General features: G+C 41.1%; 1 protein-coding gene across 3 annotated transcripts in view; it reads left to right on the forward strand.

The window, feature by feature from the left end:
* Nucleotides 1–9092: 9092 nt before the first annotated feature.
* The window catches only part of RUNX1T1 (RUNX1 partner transcriptional co-repressor 1), a 114669-nt gene continuing 111216 nt past the window's right edge, over nt 9093–12545 (forward strand). For 2 of the 3 annotated variants that reach the window (XM_066178918.1, XM_066178929.1), the window contains exon 1: nt 9096–9770. Coding sequence is in view for 1 of the 3 variants with exons in the window: in XM_066178929.1 (XP_066035026.1) it covers nt 9743–9770 (28 nt within the window). In the remaining 2 variants the exon portion in view is untranslated. Of the gene's footprint in view, nt 9771–12545 lie in introns of all 3 variants that reach the window. The other variant, XM_066178947.1, reaches the window with a different exon arrangement.

The following is a 12545-nucleotide window of genomic DNA, read 5'->3' on the forward strand; positions in this document are numbered from 1 at the left end:
GGTCTTGGTATGATGCTACTCCAATTACATGGACATGATTGGAAACCTGTAGTTTATTGTTCCAGACAGCTTTCAGACGCCAAAACCAAGCAAAATCCAATAGAAAGAGAATATTGGGCAACCATATGGGCACAAAAAGAATGATATAGCATGTTCTTCATCTTGATGATGTCTAATGACAGCCCCATGATTACCATTTTATTAATAGGGTACTCTTTACACAGTAGAGATCATCCACACGTTTGAAATACAAATTCCCCGACTGTAAAATCTGTTCACATTAAGCTCATCTGGAAACTTTTGGAGATCAGTCTTGTCAGTAGAAGTGGTCATCAGTGCCAAAGTTTAAGTTGGTGTCGTTTTGATGCACTGGCATCACTGCAGAAACCAGATGTGTTAAACTAATCACACATGGCTTTTGCACTATTGCTAAACAGGTTTCAGTAATCTTACCCTGCTATCTCAGGCTTTTATCAGTGACCATCCATGGCTTCAGCAGGCAGAGACCAGCAAAGTCCAAGACTACTTGCCTGTAATTAACAACTCTTCAGGATTCCTGGATCTCTTTTCTAAGAATTGTAGTTTGCCCTTTAGAAGAGAAGTTATTACAAAAGGAACATTAGCGACCCTGATATTTACTCAGTTGAAGAACAGTATATAGGTACAAGAGTTCCTAGTAAGTAGCTCTAAAGCCTTGGGGATAAAATCAAAAGTCTTGTGATACCTAGGGGAAAAAAAAAAATCAGAGAAATCTCATACACAACATTTAATGGGAGACTTTAGGAAAGAATACTGAAAGTAGCATCTGAAGTAGACAAATGTCTGGTTGGTTGTTTGAGGTTTCTTGTTTTTCTTTTCCGTCTGTTTTCGTGATTTTAAGATGTGTGGCTATCCTGCTTCTCACTCATTCCGCACAGAAGTAAAACACAGAAAAGTTTATATATATAGATATATATATATATGTGAACTAGATACACTATGAAATACACAAAGCCTGTGAGGTCTAATTCAATAGCTTTTGTGATGTGGAAAAATCTCCAATACACAACAACCAACCTGATGAAAACCTGTCACTTTATATGGCTCTGCTTAAAGGGCTTCAGATGAACAGATGTTAACTCTAGGAATCCTCAAAATTTCTTCTTTAACTATTGGAACAAATCCCGAAGTTTATGCAAACTCATTAGGAAACCTTGTTCTGATATATCTGAATGGGCAAGTATATTAGACCCCCTCAGTTTCTTTCACTGCCTGTTACTGACCTCTGAAATGCTGATCAAAAGACAGTCATACCACTAAGGAGATAATTTTGTTGAAGAATGCTAAATTTAATAAACAGAAATCTCTAGCTTTGAAACTGGAAATCTGAAGGAATCAATTTCACAAAGTCACAGAAAAGAGAGAAACTGACTTCATGTTGAAATCACTGAAGCCTGCAATTCATCAGGAACTGCAATTTGCTGTCATGTAGCAAGTTTCACTAGAAGATTGTTTATGGATTAAGGAGGTGAAGGGAGGGCTTGGGAGGAGGCACACCATTCCTTAAAACTACAGGAGAAGAGAAACAAACAAAACAGGAAAACTTCTAGGCAAAAAAAAAAAATGTTATGAAGAGAAATAGGTCTTTATTAAGTAAAGTTTGAATAATTACTCACTGTGAGAAGAGGGAAATAGTTATTCACCTTTTCACAGTGATCTAGTCAGTATAAAAACCTTTTCATTATACAAACCATGGAAATTTTAAAAGGACTAAGTGGAAGCCCATGCCACATCATCAAATAAGAAATACAAATGATTCATTAACTCTAATTTAAAATATGAAACTTTTTTTTTTTAATTTTCCTTTCATATTTGCTACATCAGAGTAGGAGAACAGAACCAACTGTAAGTTATTCCTTTGCCTGCTAACCCAGGGAAGATGTTACAGCCTTGAGACTGAGAGCCAGCCACCACTTACATAGCTCCGTACAACACAGATATCAATACTCTTCCCCAAAATCACAGACACCACAGTGACATCAGAAATGAAGATATTTAATCAGAACTGCTCATTTCTAACACAGGACCTCTCAAAAAGCTTATTTTCCTTTTCAGATGCTTAGAAAGTGGCTAGGGCTGCTGTAGGCTGGACCTTTTGCAGCACCACGTCCTGTAAATGATGAAAGTGGCTTCAAAGTCACAGTTTCTTGAGTCTCTTGGATGATTTAGAAACACAGTTTATAAGCTGTGTCACTGCTGGCAGAGAAAGAAACACAAGTCAAACCAGGGAAAGTACTCCTTTCTGTATTTTATCATGTTCATGTATTGCAGACTAAAGATAGTTTCTAGTTTTGAAATTTTTCAAGATGCCTTATAAATTTGACCTATCTGATTTCTGTTATGTAGGACACAACTATTGAATACAATACTTCCCCCCCAACCCCGCATGGTTAAAAGGAAAGTAATTATGTAAGAAGAAAAAAAGTTAGAGCTAAAAAAAAAATTACTTGAAAAGAAGAGCATTTTTAGTAATAACGTTTGTGAGTGTTCCAGTTCAGCTCCTTTCTTAAGAAATCAGTGGCCAAGCATGTCAGTTATTTCAGTGAGACAGAATCAGGTTGTTTCTGCAGACGGGCAATAAATTATTATGGCATGTCACATGAGGTTTTGACACATGCAGCAGCACCTAATTTCAAGAAAAGTTCCAGCAAACTGATGGAGCATACATCAGAATTCAACTAAAAGTGGCTGAATTTAGCTCTTTAACCATACAACTTGTGAATTTTCTTAAACATTCTCATTGCTATTTTCTCTTTAAAATGCAATTTTGTGCATTTCACTGTGTAGTGTTAAAAGTGTTATGTTTATTTCCTTATTTTTCTATAAAGAGCGTGTCACACTGTGCTTTGTTCTTTCTGGATATTTCTGAATGACAGTTTATTTGCTTCCTATGTCCTCTTAACTTGCCTCTTTAAAAGTTTTCAAAAATAAAGCTTTTGCAATGAAAAGGGAAAAAATACTTCTCTCTTCTGTAAGATATCATTTTTTCATTACTTCTACTTTTCCTCTTTGTCTGGAAGGAGAAATAATAAGTGACTGATGTATCAAAGCATCTTCCCTGTAATGATGTGCATATAAGATAACATTTGAAGTTGCTATTGATCTACAAATAAGAGTTCCTGAGAAAACCAGATTTCATCAGTTTCTTTCTAAAAATAAACCAGACTTTAAATAGAGTCCAGCAAGTGCAGTAATACCAGACTCAATTATCTAGCTGAGTTTTTTTCACAACAGTGTGAAACATTGAAATACCATCTTTGTTCACTATGATACTTGTTTGTTAGGGTTTTTTTTTTTTTAAATAAAATATCTACTTTATGTTCAGATGTATTTTTCAGCTTAAGCGGTGAACTACATCCTCATTAGTACTTGATTTTTTAATTTTTGTCTTGTGAATTCTAACATAGCCATGGAAGGACTATATCTGAGCAAGCTTTTTATTCAAATATGAACAGTTAAAACATATGAGTACAGACACAATACTATGTAAATACAATTTAAAGGGAACTAGAATGCAAACATATCTAGGTGGCTTGTAGAGTATGTCTGGACTTCTGTGAGGAGTATCTCAGGTCATGGAGACACATGGATTTTAAAGCAATCACTACAATAAAAGATGTCTTCAAGAAGAGAATTTTTCTTTTTTATTTCAAGACAGGAGCTTTAAATCCTACCTTTGTTTAACTTAGTTTGATGCAAATATAAACAGTGGTTAGGGGGATGTGGAAAATGTGGTTTCAGTTACATCATACTGAGGTCATGATATTAATAGAGTTCCCAGCTTAGACCAGTTTGTTTTTATTTACAGCTGGAGACATGGAGATCTGGTACACCAAGAGAAGACTTTGCCTCTCTTTATGAAATCTGAACAAGACAGATTCTCAATACAAGAGCATGACTAGTATATTGGTTAGTTACAGCCAGTAGGGAAATGCAGTTTTATTCCCAATTTAGCATGTATGTAAGTAGAATAATGTACTGTCAACATGTCAGTGAGAAAGATAAGAGAGTTATGTCATTAGCCTTCCATATACAAAATGTCACTGTACTTTTTTAGGAGATGTAGCACTGAGGGACTCTGTGTACACAAAAGGAAACCTGGAACAGATCATGCACCTTGGATCCATTACCTCATATTAGCAGTGCACCATTATGTACATTACAGATGGTCGCTGTGTCTAGTTAAACAGTAGGTATATTTTAAAAAGGGATTGTGCTGGCCTTCAGAGGTCATCCTAAGAGAGGTCTCCCCTCCACCTTGGAGGAAAGGGTCCCTCAGCCAGCAGCTCAACTTTTGAGGGACTTCTAGTGGTGTTTAGGTAAATGGTTTCATGGCTGCTTATTTTATAACTGTCTGAGATTAGACCACTCTTGTTTATTGCAGGTGGCTGCCTGGCAGGTGGGAAGTTAAGGAACTGTATGCGTGTGTGTTAGGGCAACTGTTTCCCCTTGTTAGGCGAGATACCCCGTGTGCCAGCGTGTGTGTGTGTGTGTGTGTGTGTGTGTGTGTGCTGTGTGGCAGTTAATACAGCACTTATTGCTTTCAGGAACCTCAACAGAAAAATGTTTCCTGCACTTTGACATTGATGAAAAACAAATTTGTTATTTTCATTTCAGTGTTTTTGTGTTTGTTATAGAAGAAGCCTAAGCCTGTATTATTTCAGCACTATCTATTCTCTTGGTTTCAGCACAGACAAAAATATTTCAGCACTAAAAATAAATATTTTATATTTAAAAATACATTTAAATGTTAATTTGATGAATATTCAATACCTATTTATTTGCATAACTAAAACATAGACAATGGATCTAGTTGAGATAAGCTATTTGCTTCTGTAAAACAGAAACTTCTCAAATAATTTTTTTCTCTCTTTTTGCTTGGTGTGCTTTATTTAACTAGTAGGTTTCTTTTTTTTTTTTTCTTGAAAAGATCTGGGTTTTAATAAGAAGCCATATTTCACTAAAAATGAGTGACAAAGCTGGCATTCCCACAAATGACTGCCAATATATTATTTTTGTTTATGTGATCTTTCCAAAATAACCCAGCTCCCCTTTTTCTGTCACTGTGCATATATTCTTCAGCAAAGTGCTTCAGAATGCTGCAAAATTAAAGCTGTTTTAGGACTCCTGACGATGCCAAAAGGCAAACAAGAATGCGAAAAGTATCCTTAGCACATAATTTAATTAAGGAATATCCTGAATAAATATACATGAAGCAGAGCTAAAATCTATCCCATTAGAAAAGGAGAAGATGTCAAAATGTACATCAATGGAGTTTATAACCTCCTGAAAGCAGATAGCCTGTCTTCTTTTTTTAAATTTGGAGACAACTTAATACATTTTCCTCACTACCAAAGGGTAAACAATAGTGTGCACAGAAAGAAAGGCAGGTAATATGTCAGCTCTTGCAGCATGTACATCACCTAGTGGACATGCTTTGCATACTAAAGGGTGGGGATCTATCCTGCTGCTGCATATTTTCTGCTCACATTATCAAGTGTTAGTCCTGGCGCATGTTTCCCACATACGTGGAGCTGCAAAGCGAAAGCAACTTGCGGCTCACCTGTCCCAGCCCTTGCCAAGCCCTGGAGAGGGGACAGCATTTCTGCAACACAGCACTTCTGATGTCTTTGCTGCTTTTCTGTGCAGGGGTCAAAGCAGGGTTTAGCCTGCACTCCCAGCTAAATTGAAATGATTTTCTGAAGAAAGTGTATGCAATATTGGTGTAATCCTGCAGCAGACTACATCCCGCTGCAATCCTCTGCACTGCACAACCTACAAAATGTGTGCAAACAGACTGAGGGGAAAATGAAGTGCGGCCCACATAAGTATGTAAAATATACTTGCAAATTAGAGGGAAAATTGGAAAGGTATGGTTAAGGCAAGGGTTTGTAAGTTAAAGCTATCAATTATCTATCTTAGCATTCTATATCTGACTGCTTAGTTTTACACGAATATTTACTGCGTCACTCTGTCCAGATGAGAGCTCTTCAAGTGAATGGTGTAGTAGCTACCTACAGCTCTGATCTGGATGCCATGGCTCAATCCAGCTTCAGCAGAAGCAAACAGCGAGATCCTTGTGCACTTCATGGATTGTGAAAGCAAGCTTTTGGAAGTGGAAGATGCGTTTATAGAGAAACGTCCCCGAAAAACAAGGATGGACCTAAAGTCTGCAGTTTGACTGGAAAAGTGTTTGAGGAGCATGAGCTCTGGATGGGAACATGTGAAAATATGTAACACTCTGAGCTGCAAGGCAGTGACAATTAAGAGGGACATACCTGTCTCTATTTTTAAACAGCAATGAGGTGAGTTGATATTTAAGTTCTCTTCCAAGAATTTCAGTGCAGATGACTGCCCATAGTATAATTATTCACAGTAAAGACTGAGCCATGTTTCAGCTCTGAACATTTGATTGGTCTCTGTACAATCAAAATACAGTCAAATTTGGACAGCCTAGCAGGATATTTCTGACTTCCATGTGCAACTATACTTTTACCAGCCTTTCTCTCACACAATGTCACACAGTGATACACAGTGTAAATCCTTCATATGTCAAATCAGACATGGCATCTACAGTCTGCAGGAAAAATCTGCAGGGTGTAAAGTTACCAAGTATTTGTGAGGTCTACTGTGAGGCTGCATTTTTTTTTTCCTTTCTGAAACACGAATTCGTCTTCCGAAGAACGTGTTTATTTTTCCTTTTCCACACAAAAACACCTCTACTTTCTCCGGGAAATAAATAGAGAAAAGAAAAAGGTATGGATAAGAGAGGTTTGCAATAAGTCTGGCTTCAATCATCAGCTCTGCAATATAATGATAAGACTTGATGGTTACAATCTTTTATTATTTAGAAATCATGTCAATTCTCCTAGCATGTCTAAGGAAAATATAGTTACCATGAACTGGTTGGCATTTAACGCTCTCTACTACACTCCATTATCTGAGAAGGTTTTGTACTTACTGGGAACAGTGGAAAATGTCATACAAGATGAGCCAGGGCTGGGAGTTTAATAGGTGATTTCTGTATTCTTCTTGTTATGAAATGAGACCACAGAAATCCTTAAACTTCATGGATACTAAATCACTAATAGTACAGATTTGATTTTCTAGAGTTTCTAAATCTAAGCTGATGCTCTTCCTCTAACTGGAACACTAATGCTTAGAAAGTTGATTGATCTTCTGGAGTGAATGTACACACTGAAGAAGTGGCATTGTAGGGTTTTTTTAAAGCTGTAAACTGAGAATTAGAAGTCAGTGTTTAGTCAGAGAGAATGGTCCGAGACCACTGGAAAACCTCTTCTTTATTCTTCACCTTACACATAGAACAATTGAAATGAAAGTATCACAAAGATTTTCAAACTAAAGTTTCTAAATCTGCTGAAGACAAAAGAACCCTTGCAAAATTTGCTATCCTTTGATTATTTTTAAATATTTGAAGATACTTTTTAAAAGATTCTCCCATAATTTTGGCCTTGAAATAGACCTCTGCAAAACAGATAGTTTTAAAATTAGAAATCAATGCCAGACTTGTGGCTGCCCACCATCTTTGTAAATTGAAATCACAGTAGACCAAAACATGTCCTGATTTATGATCTGTGGAGCTGAATTTACTCCAATGTAAATTCGACCTCGTATTACAAGATACTGACCAGTTCATTAAAGCTCCATATCCTGAAATGTCTGCAGAAAAGTTAGTTTTATCCACATAATAAAATATATTTAAAACATATTTTCAAAATCAACCAAAAATGTCAAAGCCAGCAACAGAGGTAAATACTGTTATAAATATGCATATAAATATACATAAAAATTCTTCCCACCTTTTGAAAATGCGTATGCCTTTGTAATAAACACACAGAATGCTACTTTGCATTCAATAGGTCTATTTATGTGTTTAAAATTAAGTATTTGTAAATTTGCAAGATCAGGTCTATAGTGTATGTGTGTGTGTGCGTGTGTGTGTGTACGTGTATGTACAGGAATAAAGAAGGCAGCTTGATTAGAAGTTCTATTCCACACTCACTCTTTTACTTAACATCTGACATTGGAAAAAAAATGAAGCTAAACGTCCCAGCATTTCTGACAGTTCCAATCCATTATCTGTAATCTGAAAAAAAACATGCACTTTTTTACTCTGAACCAAATGTAAGAAGGTTTTTTTTGTTTTGTTTTGTTTTTTTTTTTTTTTTATTTTTTTTTTTTTTTTGTGGAGACGCCTTCTTTGTATAGTGACAACATGATAGCAGAGATACCAGTTTGCTGTAGATTGTGTGAGTGACAATAATATTCTCTGCAACACGTAGAAGGGAATAACTGATGAATCGGAAAATATATGGATGCCTACTGAAATGATTATGTAATGAAACACGAAGTCAAACGGTGGCATGCTTCTATTAATTGTAGATGATAGTAATTAATTTTCACTGCAGTTGTGATCATGTCGCTGTTTTCAGAAGAATCCAGAATCCCCTTCCAGGAAAGTGTGAAATTGCATCTGGGTTCTTCAAGCCATGAAAGACTATAAATTTCTTTTAAAATAAGAGAGGGAGGCCTTCCTCGATACTGTACTTTAGAAAGAAGAAAAAACAAAGGGAAAAAGAAAATGATAATTGTTTTCTCTAAGGCTATTATCTAATGCAAAAGCAAACAGTCTGACTGGAAATCAGCTAACAGAAGGGGATTAGAGAGTAGATCTGAGAGTGGCTTGATTTCTAGCACTGCTGTCTCTTCACACAGTGATGAGACACAGGCAGAGCAGCCAGGAGCTCTCCAGATGGCTAGAGAAAGTGTTTGTCTTGGGTTACTGCAGGGCAGTCTGGACTCTTAAAGCCGGGGAGGCATCATTAGGGAGCAAGTTAGATGTCCACCCAGTAAAAGCGAGCGAGCGAAAGAAAGAGTAGGCAGGCTGCCCGAGAGGGACCACGCTCGCCTATTGTTAACATATACTTGACCCCCACTAACCTCTTCACGACACAGATGTCTCCTACCTCTATCACCTCCCACTGCTTTAAGCCCTCCCCCCCTGCACCTGGGTAGCGGGGCCGGCCCGGCTGCCGGCAGTATGCTGCCTGCCTCGCGCGCTGCCTGCTAGCGGGAGCCGGGCGCAGCGGAGCGGCGGCGGCGCAGCCTCGGGCGGGCGGCGGGCTCGGCTCGGCAGCGCGCGGCACCGCACCCCCGGCACCGCACCCCCGGCACCGCACCCCCGGCTCGCCTCGGGTTCGCCGTGGGCTCAGCTATGCGTCGGCTGCTCGGGGGCAGGCAGAGACCCCACCACTGACGGCGGCCGCTTCCTGCGCTCCACATCGTTTGTCTGAGGCGGCGGCAGCAACAGCAGAAAGGAGAAGGACCTGGGCATTAACTATCTCGACTTGGAGACTTTGCTTTATTTTTGGTTCTTGTCCTTTCCCGTGGAACCAGTAGTCTCTCTCGAGCTGATCCTCCTTTAAAAAAAAAAAAAAAAAAGAAAGAAAGAAAAAAAAAAAGAGCGAGAGAGGTTTGGGGGGGGGTGGGGGGGGGAAGAGCAGCTGGAGTTTCTCCTCAGCTCGTTTTGACTTTTGTGGACGTGGATCATCTGGACTGGGAAGGGAAGCCGCGCGGCGCTGCTCTCCCCTTTCCCACCCCCTCGCCCCTCCAGCAGCCTGGGCTGCCGTCTCTCCCCCGAGCAGGACGGGAACTTTTATTTGCAGCTCGCAGCCCGTGGCGAATGGTGGGCATCTCCGGTCCTCTGCAGTGTGAGTACGGGCGCGGGCAGGGCTGGGCAGGGCGCGCCGGGGCGGGGGGAGCCCGAACCCCTTTTCTTTCCCTTTCTCCTCTCCCGCAGGGCTCCTCAGGCTCTGAGGGGCTCCCATGGCTGTAACTAACCCAGGCGGACCGGGGCTGCTGCTGTGCCCGGGCCAGGTTAGCGCTGCATGCAGCCTTACACGCTCTGTCCCCGGCTTACAAACTAGCACCCCGGATACTGCTCAAGAGCTCAGAAACCATATAACCCAGTTTTTCAGAAAATAACCCTCCCAGGCATATATTATAACAAAGCGTCAGATTTCTGTGTGGATTCAGGACTTGCCTTTTTCTTTCCTGCCTCCCCTCTCTCCAGGCTCTGGCGCTGGCCAATGTGAGTTGGAATGGCTGAAATATTACTGATGGGATTGTTTTGTTTCTCTTGTTTGTTTCACTGCCATCATAGGTTTGTGCAGCACTGGCAACATCTTTTCGGACTATTTTGAAAGAAATATTTTAGGCGGCGCACGTCGCCTTTAGCTGCACCGCGGTCTTGCAAGTAGCTCGTTTCCTAAAACGACAGGGTAACATTAGGGATTGCATTTCCAAAACTGCCGTACAGTGTAACTGTGTCATCTCGTCTGGCTGTGCTGAAGGGTTCGATTCCATAAATTCGCAACAGACCGTTGATAAGGGAGATTGTTGGAAGGATGAAAACCACATTCCCGGCCATTTAGACAAGCCTTTGACTTTTGCTGAGTTTGAGTCCTTTTGTTAGTGCCAAAGTTGAGAAATTTGGTTTAGTGCAGGGAAGGATTTGCCACCCTAGCAGGAGCGCCCCGTGATTCCGTTTCAGAGTTAATTTATAGCGAACTAGCTGTCCTTCCTATACTCTGCTCCCTTAGATGCTAGAGAGAAACCGAAAGTAACTACTCGGTCGCACCTCTTAAATCGTTCATGCTCCAGCGAGGAGCTAAAATGTTACTTTCCTTCAGTTCACTGATAAGTTTAAAGGAAGGAGGGCGAGGGTATGGGGGGCCGAAGCAGCCTCCCCCTCCTGCCCCCCAGGTTGCGGAGCCGGGCGCGGCGGGACCGCCCTGCCCGACCGCAGCCGGTGGCTCTCCGGCATCGCCGCTGTGGGGAACAGACGCCTCGAAGCCGCTCGGGTTTTTCTGGGCGAGCAGCCCTGCATCTTCCGATCCGCAGTAGGCTCTGCCCGTCACGCCCTCCTAACCTCTGCCGTGCCCTAAATCACGGCACTCGCAGCCGTCTCTCCCAGCCGCCCGGCCGTGACGCCCGGGAGCCGGCAGCTCCCGCCCCGCAGATAGCTCGGGAGCGAGCTGCGATCTGCTGAGTCCGCGGCAGCAAAGTCTGCCCGAAAGAGCTGCCTAAGTTTTCCACAGACAGTCGCAGCCGGGAGGGAAGCGCCTGCCTTCCATTGCCAGCGCGGCCCCAAGGTGCGCAGTGCACGGCTGCGCGCCCGCCTGCGAGGGCAATGCTGAACGCGGTGAGGGCACAGCACGGCGAAGGCTGGGCAAGAACGGGTATATGCCTCTTAAAATCAGGCTGCGGGAGCTGCCGTGCGGTCTCTGTGAAAGCAGCAAGTCCCAAACGCCCGGCTATTGGCGTAGCCTTGGCTAACTACAAGAATGTCTTGTGAGCCTTGGTATGTACAGCCAAGCGTTTGCTCCAGCAAGTACTCTTGCGCTTAATGTAACGCTGACCCCTTTAACTTTTAACATCGCTTCTCCTAATTAATCTGTTCAGGCCCCAGACATAAATGGCTGTCCACAGCTGCTGCAAATTGATTTATCCCCTGATGGTGGTCTGAGTTGCTGACCAAAGCAGGATTTTTTTTTCCCCTCCCCATTTTTGGTCTACTAATCTGTTTTGACTTATTTCCTACTTACAGTAATGCTTGCATGCTTTTTGAAGGACTTAGAAAATATTTTCCATTGACATGTAACTAGAAACATAATTATTGTATTTGTAAACACAATATGTTAGGGCTAAGAGCGAGAATAATTTCTTTAACTATACCCTTGAAACCTTACATTTCCGTCTCAATTTCTGCATCCTGACAGATGCAATAGAAAGTATAAATAAGCAACTTTGTTAACTGCAGTTTAAGGCAAGATGTGAAAGACGGTTTTAGAGTTGAATTCTATCGTCCAGGTTTTCTGTTCAGCTTTTCTGTTAACGGCTTAGTGAATCTGGACAGCCAAGAGGATTGCAACTGGTTTCTGATGGTTGTTAAAGCTGATGCTTGACCTTTCCATGGGAAGTCTGAAAACCTCATTCAGTTTATTCTGGGCTGATTTCCTTAGGAAATCCAAAATGATCAGGGAATTTCCTTCAGTTCGGCCGAATGGTAAAAAAGTTACTCCATCTTGTTTATGCCTTCTGGTTTTAACACTAGGTGTTTCTGTGGCTCCCCATCAATAGGAAGATAATAGGAAAAGACATGAGTATGGCTCATTCATAATTGTACAGTCTGTGAAAATACGAAGTTGGCAAAGGCTTTGTTAGGTGTGAGATGCACTGCAGATTTGCTGTGAAGGTTTTTAATTAGGAACTTAAAATAACTATGTTTGATAATAGGCAGCTTTCTTAAGGTCAGCTTCTTCATATCTGAACCTTCAGTATAATTGCTACTATTTTCAAATAATGTATCATTTTCCTTCGCTATTATGGGAAGCTCAACCGTGCACCAGTGCAAGAAAACACAAAACTCCACCAAAAATCCAACAGACTCCTTAAATCCATTCGTGCCTCTGGCAAGCTGGAGC

This window comes from Chamaea fasciata, unplaced genomic scaffold (assembly GCF_029207755.1).
Source record: "Chamaea fasciata isolate MVZ Bird 193981 ecotype frontalis unplaced genomic scaffold, bChaFas1.0.hap1 SCAF_1, whole genome shotgun sequence".
NCBI lineage: Eukaryota > Metazoa > Chordata > Aves > Passeriformes > Sylviidae > Chamaea > Chamaea fasciata.